At 46.0% G+C, this 14,905-nt stretch overlaps 1 protein-coding gene across 8 annotated transcripts in view; it reads left to right on the plus strand.

Annotated features, from left to right (window-relative positions):
• WDR62 (WD repeat domain 62) overlaps nucleotides 1–14,905 on the plus strand; it is a 47,120-nt gene that overhangs the window by 15,212 nt on the left and 17,003 nt on the right. For all 8 annotated transcript variants that reach the window (XM_070498290.1, XM_070498289.1, XM_070498291.1 and 5 more), the window contains exons 10-14: nucleotides 6,909–7,046; nucleotides 8,784–8,962; nucleotides 10,450–10,541; nucleotides 12,131–12,256; nucleotides 14,793–14,860. In XM_070498290.1, the coding sequence (XP_070354391.1) occupies nucleotides 6,909–7,046; nucleotides 8,784–8,962; nucleotides 10,450–10,541; nucleotides 12,131–12,256; nucleotides 14,793–14,860 (603 nt within the window). The remainder of the gene's footprint in view (nucleotides 1–6,908; nucleotides 7,047–8,783; nucleotides 8,963–10,449; nucleotides 10,542–12,130; nucleotides 12,257–14,792; nucleotides 14,861–14,905) is intronic.

Raw genomic sequence — 14,905 nt, forward strand, 5'->3', positions numbered from 1 at the left:
TCCGATTGTGTAGTCATTAATACTATATTCTCTCCCTTTTGACTCCATTTGTTTTGGGGGGTATAAGTGTACATATATATTATGGTAAAATATACATAACATAAAATTTACCAATTAAGTCATTTTAAAATGTACAATTCAGTAGCATTTAGTACATTCACAGTGTTTGCAACCATCACTACTGTCTGTTTCTGGAACATTTTCATCACTCCAGAAGGAAACTCTACCCATTAAGCAATCACTCCCCATTCCCATTCCCCCAGCCCCTAGCAACAACTAATGTGCTTTCTGTCACTATGGATTTGCCTGTTCTGAATATTTCATATAAATTGAATCGTAAAATATGTGAACTGTATGTCTGGCTCCTTTCTCTTAGCGTAATGTTTCCAAGGTTCATCCATGTTGTAGCATCTATCAGTATTTCCTTCTTTTCTAAGGTTGAAGAATATTCCATTGTATGGATAACACCACATTTGGTTATCTCTGCATCAGCTGATGGACACTTGGGTTCTTTCCACCTTTTGGCTATTGTGAATGGTGCTGTGAACATTCCTGTACAAGCTTTTTTAAACATCTGTTTTTAATTCTTTTGAGTGTATACCCAAGTGTGGAATTGCTGGGTCCTATGGTAATTCTATGTTTAGCTTTTTGAAAAACCGCCTAACGTTTCCACAGCAGCTGCCCCGTTTTACATTCCCACCAGCAATGTATAAGGGTTCCAGTTTCTCCACATCTTTGCCAACGCTGGTTATTTTCCTTTTTTTTTTTTAAATTATAGCCATTTTAGTGTTTGTGATTTCTCTTTTGATTTCTGCTTTGACTCATAGGTTGTGTGAGAGTGTGTTGTTTAATAACCATGTACAGTCATGCGTCAGTCAGTCACAAGGATACGTTCTGAGAAATGCGTCGTTATACAATTTCGTCATTGTATGAACACATCACAGAGTGTACTGACACAAACCTAGTCAGTATAGCCTACTACACACCTAGGCTCTATGCTCCTAATCTTATGGGATCTCTGTCGTCTATGTGGTCTGTCACTGACCGAAACATTATTATGCAGTGCGTGGCTGTATTTGTTAATTCTCCAAATTTCCTTCTGTTATTCATTTGTAGTTTCATTCCGTTGTGGTCAGAGAATAGTGTGTGATTAGTTTTTTAAAATTTATTGAGACTTATTTTGTGATGTAATATATGGTCTTTTCTGGGGAATGTTCCATGTCCACTTGAAAAGAATGTGTATTCTGCAGTTATTAGGTGGAATATTCTTTTTTTTCTCAGGCTTGGCACTGAGCTAACATCTGTTGCCAATCTTTTTCCTTCTTCTTCTCTCCAAAGCCCCCCAGTACATAGTTGTATATTCTAGTTGTAGGTCCTTCTGGTTGTGCTGTGTGGAACGCCGCCTCAGCATGGCTTGGTGAGCGGTGCCAAGTCCACGCCCAGGATCCAAACTGGAGAAACCCTGGGCCGCTGAAGTGGAGCGCATGAACTTAACCACTTGGCCATGGGGCTGGCCCCTTTGGTGGAATATTCTTTATATGTCTGTTTACAGAAAGAATATTGAAGTCTCCAACTATTATCGTAGAACTGTATATTTCCCCCTTCAGTTCTGTCAGCTTTTGCTTCATGTATTTTGGGTCTTTGTTGTTAGATGAGTCTGTATTTATACTTGTTATATCTTCGTGATGATTGACCCTTTTATCAATGTATAATGTCTTTCTTTGTCACTTGTAACATTTTTGACTTAAGGTCTATTTTGTTTGACACTACTATAGATACCCGAAGCTCCCTTTTAGTTGCCATTTGTGTGGATTATCTTTTTCCATACCTTCGCTTTCAACCTCTATGTGTCTGTGGATATAAAGTGAGTCTCTTATGAACAACGTATAATTGGATCTTTGTTGTAATGCATTCTGCCACTTATTTCCTTTTGGTTGGAGAGTTTAATCTACTTACATTTAAAGTAATTATTCATAAGGCAGGATTCACTCTTGCCATTTTGCTATTTGCTTTCTATCTTATATCTTTTATGTTCCTTAATTCTCCCATCACTGCTTTCTTTTGTGTTTAATTTTTTGTAGTGTTCCATTTTTTTTTTTTCATTTCCTCTCCTGTATATTTTAAAGTTATTTTTTTACTGGAGGATTATAATTGACATCTTAAATTTTTGACAAACTAGTTTGAAGTAATACTAACCTTTCTTCGGTAGTATGCACATGCTCTGCTCTTATATGGCTCTGTCCCTCCCTTTATGTTGTTATTGTCACAAATTAAATCTTTATACATTGTATACCCATTAACAATGATTTATAATTATTGTCTTATGTCTTTGTCTCTTAAATCATACAGCAAAAGAAGAGTTACAAACAAAAAACACAATAATAGTGGCTTTTATATTTACCTATATAATTACTCTCACCAGTGTTCATTATTTCTTAATATGGCTTCAAGTTCCTGTCTCATGTCCTTTCACTTAACCCTGGAGGACTCCCTTTAGCATTTCTTGTAGGGCAGGTCTCCTAGCGACAAATTCCCACAACTTTTGTCATCTGTGAAGTCTTAATTTCGCCTTCCATTTGAAGGATAGTTTCGTCAGATAGAGAATTCCTGGTTGACAGTTTTTTCTTTTAACTTTAAATGTTGTCCCCCTACCTTCTGGTTTCCATGATTTCTGATGAGAAATCAACTGTTAATTCTATTGAGGATCCTTTGTATAGGATGAGTTGCTTGTCTCTTGTTGCCTTCAAGATTTTCCCTTTGGCTTTGGCTTTCACTAATTTGTGGTGTGTCTCGATGTGGATCTCTTTTAGTTTGTCTTGGAGCCTTTTGAGCTTCTTGAATGTGTTGATTCATGTCTTTTATCAAATTTGAGAAGTTTTGGCCATTCCTCAAATGTTTTTTCTGCCCCTTTCCTTCTCTGCTTTCCTTCTGGGACTCCCATAATGTGTATGTTCATATTCTCCATGGTGTTGCATAGGTAACTTAGGCTCTGTTCATTTTTCTTTATACATTTTTCTCTCTGATCCTTGGACTACGTAATTTCAATTGATCTTCAGCTTCATTGATTCTTCCTTCTGCTTGTCAAATCCAAATCCACTGTTGAGCCCTAGTGAATTTTTTATTTTAGTGGTTACACTTTTCAGCTCCAGATTTCTATTTGCTTCCCTTTTATTATTTCTATCTCCTTATTACACTTGATCTTAGCCAAAAGGCCGAGAAGCGATCTATCTCTTTATTGATATTCCCTACTTGATGAGATATTATTCTCCTTATTTCTTGGACACAATTTCCTTGATCTCTTTCAGAATATGCAAGACAATTGATTAAAGGTTTTGTCTAATGAGTCCAATCTGGGCTTCTTCAGTTTCTGTTAGTTAGCAATTTCTGTTAATTTGTTTTTTCCTGTGAATGGACTATTCATTTTTTGCATGCCTGTCTCATATTTTTCGTTAAAAACCGGTATTTTTAATATTATAATGTGATAACTCTGGAAATCATATTCTCCTCCTCCCCAGAGCTTGTTATGGGTTGTAATTGTTTGCTTACTGACTTTTCTAAACTATTTTTGTAAAGATTGTGTTATTGTCATGTGCCACATGTGGGCACTGAAGTCTCTATTCCGTTATCTTAGTGGTCAGCCATGATTTGTCACTGATTTTCTTAAATGCCAAAATTCAGCAGCTTCTTTCCTCATTAAGCATTCCCCTGGTTATTATAAGTTAGATTCCAGAGTTCTGAAAAAGTTGATTCTGGCAGTTTTGCCAGCGTAAGGTTGTTTTGGCGGAGGGACAGCGTTTTGGAGTTCCCACTTTGCCATTTTTGGTGATGTCCCTTGATCCTCCTTTATTATTAATTCCACAAGCGACTATATATTTAATCCTCATCTCCTTGTGTCGATGTCTCTCTAGTCATTTTTGTTATCTGAAGCTCATTCTTAGTAGATTTGTCAGGAACAGTTCATGGGGACACTATTTCCTGAGTTTTTGCATTATGATAATCTTTTTTCTGTGCCCTTTATCCTTTTTTTTTTTTTAAAGATTGGCACCTGAGCTAACAACTGTTGCCAATCTTTTTTTCTTTTCTCCTGCTTTTTCTCCCCAAATCTCCCCAGTACATGGTTATACACTTTAGTTGTGGGTCCTTCTAGTTGTGATGTGAGGAATGCTACCTCAGCATGGCTTGATGAGCGGTGCCATGTCCACACCCAGGATCCGAACTGGCTAAACCCTGGGCCACTGAAGCACAGCATACAAACTTAACCACTCAGTCACGGGGCTGGCCCTGCCCTTTATACTTGAAAATCACTTTTGCTAGATAAAAAATTGCTTGGCTCACTTCTTTTTTGGGGGGGTGGTGAGGAAGATTGGTCCTGAGCTAACATCTGTTGCTAATCTTCCTCTTTTTTTTGCTTGAGGAAGATGGTCCCTGAGCTAAAGTCTGTGCCAGTTTTCCTCTATTTTGTATGTGGGATGCCACCACAGCCTGGCTTGATGAGTAGTGTGTAGGTCTGCACCCAGGATCCAAACCCACAAATCCCAGGCTGCTGAAGCTGAGCACATGAACTTAACCACTATGCCACTGGGCCAGCCTATTGGCTCACGTTTTCTTTCCTGTCTATCTTAAATATGTTGCTCCATTTTCTTACAGTTATTGAAATGTCTGATGTCCTTCTTCGCCTTGTAAGTCACTGCCTGTTTTTTGCCTGGAAGTCTGAAGGATTTCTTTCATTTTCTTTCAAGCCTAGTAATTTTACTCTAGAGTACATCTTGGTGTTGGTTTTTATAGGTAGCCATATTCTTGAATTATAGATTTTAGTGTTTTTTTCTGTTACTTTGATTTGGTTTTCTTCAGGAATTTCTGTTATCTGTAAATTGGATCTTCTTTGCCTAGCTTCAATATTTGTCACTTTTTCTTGAATTCTTTTATCTCTTTCACCATTTCTTTTTGATTTTTAATAATTTCCTCCTTTTCACCTTTCTTAATACCTTATCTTTTGTGCTTATTCCCTCTTGGCTTCCTTCTAATTTGGCCTTTATTTCTGAAATGATTTCTGCGTTTATTTCTAACTTTGAATTCTATCACTTTGTCTCTGAGTTTTTGTAGTTATCATTTAGGTTCTTTTTCATATCTTAGATCATTTTCTTAGTATCTTTTAGCTCTTTTTGAAATAGTAAGTTAGAGTTCTGATCTGTTTATAAAAGTGTCTTTATGATATGCTTACTTTCTTTCCTTTTGTTTTAAAGAGTAACTTTGGGACTTGACCTTGGTTCTTTTTTTGTTGTTGATTTTTATGTGCTAGTTTTTCTGAAGTTTTAGAAGTTGGTGTGGTTCAGGACAGGTTTTCTAACTTCACAAGAAAGAACTCATCGTCTCTTAGTTTGTATTGTTCAAAAATAGGGCAGGTTGCTTTCTGATATTTCCTTATTATGTTCTGATTTATGTTACGTTTCTACTTATATCTGAACCTCCCCTTTCCTTTGTCTCTCCTGTCTCGTCCTGATCAATTCTGTTTCCACTCTCAGCAGTTTCCCCAGGGTGGGGCCTTGTCCTGGAAGGGAGCCCCGGCAGATCGGTTTCCAGAGTTCACAGGGCCTTGGCTGCTCCAGCCCCTTCACACCTTGCTGCCCAGCCCTTGCTCCCAACCTCTGTTGGAGTGGACAAAACCCTCCCAGTTTCAGCTCTGTTCTCTCTGGCCCATTGTGCTTTCCACTGAGTATTTGCTGCCTACTTTGCGGTCATCCTGTTCCTGGGTCTGTCAGATGCCTCATTGCTTCTCTCTGCTTTCTCCCCTATACGTGTTGATAACATGTAGGTCTTATGACTGGTGGTACCTTGTCCCTACCTGTTTGTATTTGGGAGTTATGGGACTATCTTGTCACCTAGTTAGTCTGTAAATGTTGTCCATGGATTTTGGTTTTGCTGTCTAGTTACTCTTTTTTTTTAACAAAAAAAAAAAAAAAAAAAGATTGGCACCCGAGCTAACATCTGTTGCCAATTTTATTTTTATTTTTTTTATTCTTCTCCCCAAAGCCCCCCAGTACATAGTTGTATATTCTAGTTGTAGGTCTTTCTGGCTGGACTACATGGAATGCTGCCTCAGCATGGCCTGATGAGCAGTGCCAGGTGCCCGCCCAGGATCTGAACCAGTGAAACCCTGGGCCACCAAAGCGGAGCACAGGAACTTAACTACTTGACCACAGGGCTGGCCCCTGCTTACTCTTTTTTGTGTGTGGATTTTGGATTAAAAATCTAAGCTGCTGTTATCATCATCTTCTCAGCACCCAGTCTTCCGTATTTTGAAATGTCTTTATATGTTGTCTCTCTGAGCTGCATTCTGAATGATGTCTTTAATTCTGTCTTTCAATTCACTTAATTTTCTTTTCAACTGTGTCTAATCTTTGGTTTTTAATATGTTTTATTTTTCTTTTATAGAAGTAGTTCTGTTTTGTTCTTTTTCAGCCCTGCTTATTCTTTATAGTTTCTGCTTGGCTCCTCATACTTTTAATCTTGTCACAGTTCTTTTGTTTCTTTAAACATATTAAACATAGCTATTTTATATTCTGTCTGATAAGCCCAATATTTGAAGCTAGATCTGTTGTTTCTGCTGCTTTTTGCTCGTGGTACCTTGTTGCCTTTTATGCTTAGTGATTTTTGACTGAGTTGCCCGTTTTCCTTGGAAATGTATTTGTGGGGATGTTTGACGGCCTGGGCTGAAGATGGGGCATGGATAGTATATGGCAGCATTTTGTGTCCTTTTTGTCGTGTTTATTTTTAACCTAGAAGGCATTGTGCTATGCCTGTTTATCAGCAGCTCACTTTTTTTCACCAGAATGCAACAGTGTATCATGGTGCTGTCACGGAAGTGGTTGTAATAAGTTGCCCTTTGCCTTGTTCTCTGGGAACTGTAGGTGTATCCTGAGTTTGAAGATCAGAGAGCTTGTCTGCCATCAGGATCTTTTCTGACTTGTTCCTCAGACAACACCATCCGCTTCTGGAACATGGATAGCAGCCCTGACTCTCACTGGCAGAAAAACATCTTCAGTAATGTGAGTGGCTTTGTTGGGAACCATCTTTTCGGAGGAACAGAGACCTGCTTCAAGCTGGGCTGTACGGGCAGGAGGGAGTCTCATGCGACCTTGGCATTAGGCTTCATTAGGGTGGGATCAGGAACCAAGGCAGCTTACTCTCTGTCTCCCACTCTCCTCTTCCTCGCTCCCCCTTTCTTTCTTTCTGAGGTGGGATAGTCTGTCCTCTCTGCCAATCAGCTCCTGCTCTCCAGGTGTGCGCGGACACAGCCACTCTAGGCAGCCCGACATACTCAATAGGAATGAAATTGCTGCCCAAGTCTCGAGTCGGAACTCCTTGGCAAAACACCTGATGGGCCCAACCAGGCAGGGGCATCCCCTGTCTAGCTAGCTGCCACGCAGTGGGGCCTCGGGTCAGGTGCTAGCAGGATCCCAGAGAGAGCCATGAAGAGAGGTTGGGGAGAAGACACTTTGCTGAAGAAATGAATGGCGTTGCCAGCACAGTGAGGGAGCTGAGGATCTGAGACCTGAATCATGCGTTCGCTTATTCTGCAGATGCTTACGAAGGTCTGTGCTGCACGCTGGGGACACGTCAGTGTCTAAGACAGACCCTTCTCCTGTCCTCGCGGCACCACAGTCTAGTGGGGGCGAGGGGGCGGACAGTGAACCATAACTGCACAGATTCTGATGTAATCACAAATGGGATAAGCACCACGAAAGAAAATTGCAAGGTACTAGTAGGACATAAAACAGAGTCATCTGATCTTATCTGTGGCATCAGGGGCACCTTCCTGGAGGAAGAGACAACTGAACTGAGATATGGAGGATTGAGAGGAATAAAGAGGGGAGGGGAGAGGGTCCTGCACCAAAGGAATAGCCTATGCAAAAGCCCTGAGGTAGGAGAGAGCTTGGTGAGTTGGAAAACCTGAAAGTGTGGCTGGGACGAAAAAGGCCCATAATGCCTGCAGGGTGTGTTCAACAGGGGCTTCTTTACTATGCCCCTCCCAAAACTACCATCTTCTCTGCATCTGTCATATACATTGGCTCCACACAATAGCGAAACCCAAAATAAGAGGTAAAAGTTTGGTTTTATGACTCATAAATAGTCTGGAGGTAACCATTCTGGGGTGTTTTGCAGCTGCAGGAAGTCCATAGAGACCCAGGAGCCTTCCAGCTCTCCACTCTGCCATTTTGAAGGAGTGGCCCTTGTCCTTGTGATCCAGTATGGCTGCCGGAGCTCTAGTCATCACATCCAAGTTCCAGGCAGCCAGACAGAGAAAAAGGAGCAGAAGGGTTTGCACTTGCTTTATATCTCGTTGACCAGAAATTTAATCACACAGCCTCATCTAGCTGCAAAGGAGGTCAGAAACAGTTGTTGTTCTGAGTGGTAAAGCAGCTCCCAGGTCAAAATTGGAGTTCTATTACTAATAAAGAATGGAGGGGCTGGCCCCGTGGCCGAGTGGTTAAGTTCGCGCGCTCCACTGCAGGCGGCCCAGTGTTTCGTTGGTTCGAATCCTGGGTGCGGACATGGCACTGCTCATCAAGCCACACTGAGGCAGCGTCCCACATGCCACAACTAGAAGAACCCACAACGAAGAATACACAACCATGTACCGGGGGGCTTTGGGGAGAAAAAGGAAAAAATAAAATCTTTAAAAAAAAAAAAAAATAAAGAATGGAGACTGGCTGTCAGGAGACACAATTACAGAGGTGCTTCCGAGTTTCTTGTGGCACTGATGTCAGCCCTGCTTCCTGCAGACCCTGCTGAAGGTAGTGTATGTGGAGAACGACATCCAGCACCTGCAGGACATGTCCCACTTCCCAGACCGAGGGAGCGAGAATGGGACACCTCTGGACGTGAAGGCCGGGGTGCGAGTCATGCAGGTCAGTCCTGACGGCCAGCACTTGGCTTCAGGCGACCGAAGTGGAAATCTGAGGCAAGTGGGCCCTGGCCGGTGTCTAGGGCGCACCTCCCAGCCCGGGCTTGGGGGCTCAGGGCGGTGTCTAGGGTGCACCTCCTAGCTCAGGCTCAGACGCTCAGGGTGGTGGGGAGCAGCCTGGCCTGGGCGCCTCCAGTTATGCATTGGGAATGAGGAACTGTGAGTAGCCATCTGGTGACCAGACAGTCTTGGGAGCTTCAGCTGAGAAAGAGCTTCTGGAAGGCCTGAGATCAGGGCAGCTACCAGGTCTCAGCAGCTGGGGCATGCGAACTTTGCCTGCAGGGCGGACAGGCAAACTTGCATGGCTCTGGGGAAGGGTGACACTTTCACCAGCCACGTGGTACCACAGCTGAGCCATCAGAGAGGATGCCAGCCAGGGCTTGGGGTTCCTGGTGACCCAGGGAGAGGGGGCCAGGAGGATGGGCCATTTGAGCGCTAAGGCTGTTTACCCACTCTGCAGAGGTTTTTCAGGGTGTTAACAGCCCAGCAGGTGGTGGCCAAATATGAGCCCTGTCAGAGGGACCAGGTTTAAGCTGTGACCTGGGTGCAGAGGCTGTTGAGGGATGGAAGGGACCAGGGCAACTGTAGACCACGTGCCCGTAAAGGGGCGGCCACCATGCAGCCCGAGCAGCGCAGGTTGTCGTCTCTTCCCGTTGTCCAGGAAGAACAGCAAGTGCAGATGTTTTTTTCTATGAAGTTCTGTGGTTTTTAAATGCTGGCAACTGTTTTGATATCAGTCACTGCATGAGGCAAACTGACTGTATTGGTGGTCTGCTCCCAGTGACAGTGCTCTGCCGTGAATGCAAAAGCGGTGACAGGAGCTAAGCTGGGACAGCACTCTTGCCCCAGGCCAGCCACTGGCCTGAGTGCTGTCTCAACTGACTCAGTCCTCCCACTGACCCTCTGATGTCAGTGCTGTTCCTAGCTCCTCGGGTGGGTTAACCAAGGCAAGAGAGGCCGAGTGGCTAGGCTAAGATCACACAGGAAGAGAGTGGAGGAGCTGGGATGCCTGTTCCTTATTTCAGTCCAGGCTGACTTGTTGACTCTTTGATTTCATTTGGAGAGAATGTGAGAAAAGTGTAGATTGGAGACCCTTTAAGAATGAGAGATTCGAATCAAATGTTCCCACCCATAGGTCCTATCCTTGAGTATGACCTCTGACCCTGCCCCGCCCCCAGGAACCACCTCTGATTCAGCCCTGCCTCTAACCCCTGTTCCCCCAGGGGACTGTTATGGATCTGGCTCATGGAACTGCAAGGGGCTGGGTGCCCACTGAGGTGCTCCTAGGCTTGGCCCTGCTTCCTTCCAGATGGCAGGTTTCTAGATGAGAAGAGCGATTGGGCGTCTCTACACTAGTTGGCCAGGGTAGGGGGTTCTCCATGTTGGCTACCTGGCTGCTCTGACCTTTCCAGCAGTGGCAGAGCGCCTGGGGCTGAGGGGTGGGGGCTCCGGGCAGGGGACAGTAGGCAGTGTGTCTCCCCTAGGATCCACGAGCTGCACTTCATGGATGAACTGGTCAAGGTGGAGGCCCACGACGCCGAGGTGCTGTGCCTGGAGTACTCCAAGCCCGAGACGGGTGAGCCCACGCGGGGGCTGCAGGGGACTGGCCGCCTGGTAGAGCCCGAGACGAGTCGTTGGTGTCTGGTGGGGCTGCGAACGACAGCTGGGAGGCTTGTGTTCAGTAAAGGCCCTGTCACTAGACCCTTGGACCAGGGTGATCGGGACTCCAGAAAGCAAGACACCTGCAGGCAGGGCTCAGCTTGACTTGCTTACCCTGGTCCCCAGCACCCAGAACAGTGCTCAGGCTAAAGAGGTGGATGTTGAATGAGTGAATCTCTCTGCTGGAGAAGATAGATAGTTAAATGTAATTATTTTGACAACATTTGATACGTGCAGAAAAATTGCAAGAATATGGTGATGAATATCTGCATCCTCTTCACCCCGAGTCCCCCAGGTTTTTTCTTTTAGTTCCTGTTCGGACAGGAACAGAGTCCTGTGACTGTGTCGACTTTATCTGCCTCCCCTCTCTCCATCTTTCTCTCTGGGTCTGTACACACACCCCCATGTAATAAAAGAATAGCGCATACCTTATTTTTTTCTTTTGCTAAACTCTTTGAGAGTGAGTTGCAGGCTTGATGCCCTTTCACCCATGAATACCTCTCTGAGCATTCCTAGGGACGAGGACATCCATTTATGTGACCAGAGTACACTGATCAAATACTGTCATCTGTCTTGTGGTCCTTATTCCAGTTTTGCCAGTTGTTGCAGAATTGTCCTTTATAGCACCTTTGTTTTTCCCATCCAGGTTCACACTTTAGTTCTCATGGCTGTTTTGTCACCTTTATTCTGGAACATTTCCACAGCCTTAATTTGTCCCTATGACTTTGGCATTCTGCAGAATATAGACCAGTCATTTTATAGAATTTCCTTCAATTGGGTTTGTCTGTTTTCCTCACGATTTGCTTCTGACGGTACATTTTTGGCAGGAATAGAACGTGGGTGGAGTTATGTCCTGATATGTTAACGACCTTCTCATGCTCTTCTTTCCTTCTTCCTCCCCCTGCACCTCTGGCCCACCGGATTTTCTTTAAACCTCTCCTCATTCAGGACACCTTTCCTGAGCTCCCCTTCACCTCAGGTCGTGTGTTAGGCCTCTGACAGACCAGGTGACCAGGGTAGACACTGTCACAGGGGCCAGCAGGGAATGCCCAGCACAGAAGGAAGCATGGCAGCAGGTGGTGGATAGGGCCTGGACGAGGCCCGTACAGCCAAAGCTCAGAGAATAAGGGGGCAGTGTTTTCGGGAAGCTGAGAAGTTGGCAGGGCCATGCGTGGCGTGCCAAGGAGTCGGACTTGGCAGGACGGAGTGCTCAGCTGGGCTGGAATGTCTGCTGTGGGGACAAGTGGAGGAGTGTCCTTGTGTCCATTGAGATTCATCCTCCCTGAACTGGTGACATGGGATGTGAAATGCCAGGGTTTGGGGGGTCTGGGGAAAGACTACACGGAGCAGGGGAGTGGCCGCTCTCTGGGCTGGGGGCAAGTTGGCTGCAGTTAGGGAACCAAAGAGCCCTTCTTCAAGGCCTGGAAAGCTCGGTCACGCTGCTCTCGGGAGGTCTGGGCATCAAGTGGCCTCCGGGACACCCAGGCCTACCCTCTCTACTCGCAGGGCTGACCTTGCTGGCCTCAGCCAGTCGGGACCGACTGATCCACGTGCTGAACGTGGAGAAGAACTACAACCTGGAGCAGACCCTGGACGACCACTCCTCCTCCATCACAGCCATCAAGTTCGCTGGTGAGCCTTTCCTTCCGGCTGCCTGTGCCTCGTTAGATGGGCTCCTTTGGCTGCAAGTGACAGCAAAAACTCCTTTAAACAAAAAAGGGAGAAGCGAACTCTGAATATGAGCACAGCTGGATCCAAAGGTTGATTTTTGAAAATTGTCAGGACTCCCTCCCTCTGCCAGTTGTGCCTTTCTCTGGTGGATACCATCTTGGTTGTCACTCGACCACTGGAAAGAGAGTCCCCCACTTTCTATCAATTTTGACAAAAATTGGGAGCTGACTTTCCTTGTGCTGGCTTGAGGCACCTGCCATTCCCAGAGTGGTTATCGGTTCCAGAACTCAGGGGTGTTCTCTTGGGCCAGGTCTGACTCATGTGCCACCTGCCTCCACCCCTGATCCAGGGGGGACTAGCATTAGGCGAGTGCTGGTCCCCGAAAAGAAACCAGGGTGCCAATCCTGTGAGAAGGCCTGATGGGCGCTGATGACTTTCACAGAAAAATAGGTGACAGCAACGATTGCTGGAGGCTAATTCTGTGCTGGGTGGTGATCTTGCTCCGCCCTGCAGTTATTTCCTTCCCTACCCATTCTGTACCACCTCATAAGCCGATGGGTACGGGCCTTGGTTCTTTCCTGAGGCTGTCCTTCTCCAAAGCCACAGTCAATCAGGAAGGCAGAGGGATTCCTCCGGTTCTGGAAAGATTCGGTATGGAGATCCCTGTCCCTGAGGGATTCCACGGGGAGGGGAGGCAGGCCCTGTGGAGTTTAACTGATCAGAATCCAAGAACGTGTTCAAAACTATACTCAAAAGGACTCTATTCCTGGGGAGAATGCATCCCTGTACTGGGTACTCTATGCAAATTCCTGACTATGAAGAATGAGAATGTATTGCTGTCTCTTGGTCTTCTCTACTTTCTGCCTGCCTCTCTCCAGCTAAGGTCGTAGGGAGCTGGGCAAAGACAGGTTCACCGTGTTTGATAGGTCCTGATGGAAACCTAACAAAGGCTGATCAGCTCACACTTCTCAGGCATCCTTAAAAGACTGTTCAGACCATCCCACTCCATGGGAGAGAGGTTGTTAGACTAAGTCAGTAAATCCAGCAGTCACCTCACCTTTACTGAGAGGTGATGCCTGGCCAAGGGGGTGGCCCGGGAGTCAGTCTTTAAGGCCACCTTCTGAAGGGTGCGGGCCTTCATTAGAGCCCTAGCCAGTCCAAAAGGATGCGGCTCCTGGGGGCCCTGCTCTGGCCAGGCTGGCTCTTTTGGGAGTTATGCTCAAAACTTTGATATTCCGTCTAACCTGGACCCCAGCTGGTCAGAACCTGACTGAAGCTGCTAAAGAAGGATTCTGTCTTTTAACAGTTTTCTCTGAAACACATACCCAAACAAGTGAGTACAATATCTCTATATAGTTTACAGAATGACACAGTGAACATCCACCTCAAGGTTCAGGGCGGTTGGTATGACCTAGGACAGACGTGCCCACTGTTTATAGCCAGTGGCTGTTTTGATTGCTCGGGGTCCTAACGTTGCAAAATACTTGGACTCACCACCCCAGGTTAAGAAGCATAACGTTACCAGTGACGTGCAGGCCCTCTCAGTCCCTCCCAGGTCACACTTCCCCCACACAGCACTCACTCCCTCCGTGAGCCAGTGCCTCCTGCTTGAGTAACATCTTAACTTGTAGTCAGGCTCAGCCCTCTCAAACGTGCTGTCAGGAAGGAAGAGCATCTTTGGTACCAAGGCTCTCAATGTTTTCTATTTGTTCTGTCTCCTCATCCTCACCACAACTCTGTGAGGTATTTGTGTTGTTACTATTTTTATTCTATAAAGAAAGAAGGAGAAAAGCAAGGACACTAATAGTGCTTACCAGGTGGCAGCCACTGTTCCAAGGCCTTCACACAACTCCACAGGCAGGGGTTGTTGTAGGCCCATTGTACAGACAGAAAGCTGAAGCTCGAAGAGGAAGTCTGGGCTCAGAGAACAGTGTTTAACCAGAGAATGTCCGGGGTCAATCCTAGCCCTATCCTGACTCTCCGCGTACCCTGGGACAAGGACTGTGTGGCTCTGAGCCCCTGGTTCAGATTTGTACGATGGAGTGGCTAGTGAGCAGTCAGGAAGGAAGGCAGTGTGGCACAGGGCCTGGCCCACAGTATGCGTGGGTGCTGTGATTGTTCTCGATGGCATGAGTCTCCCTGCAGTCTGCCTGTCTCACTTCCTCCCTGCTTCGGTCCCGCCTCCACTCTGCTGGCTGAGTCACTTTTCCAAATCTCAGTTTAGACATGGTGCCCCTTCTGTGTCCCTGGCCTTTGTTTCCCTATCTGCCCTTGGTCTGCAGAGCCTGCCTTGCCCACTGCTCCATCCGCTCCCCCTCACACACACAGTTCACATCTTACAGAGTCCTATCTGCACCCAGCACCCACCTCATCTCCTCCAGGAAGCCCTCCCTTACCTCCAGCAGAGTTCCCTTACAGTGGAGTTCCGTAGCTAGGATCCCTGACCCCAGTCAGGCCCAGCAGTGGCCCTCCTAATGCACCACTCCTCCTCCGCCAGGCACCAGAGACATCCAGATGATCAGCTGTGGGGCTGACAAGAGCATCTACTTTCGCAGTGCCCAGCAGGTAGAGTGGGATGGTCTCTTTGTGGGTTGAGGTGGGGAGCTTGTC

Source organism: Equus asinus, chromosome 26 (genome assembly GCF_041296235.1).
Source record: "Equus asinus isolate D_3611 breed Donkey chromosome 26, EquAss-T2T_v2, whole genome shotgun sequence".
Classification (NCBI taxonomy): domain Eukaryota; kingdom Metazoa; phylum Chordata; class Mammalia; order Perissodactyla; family Equidae; genus Equus; species Equus asinus.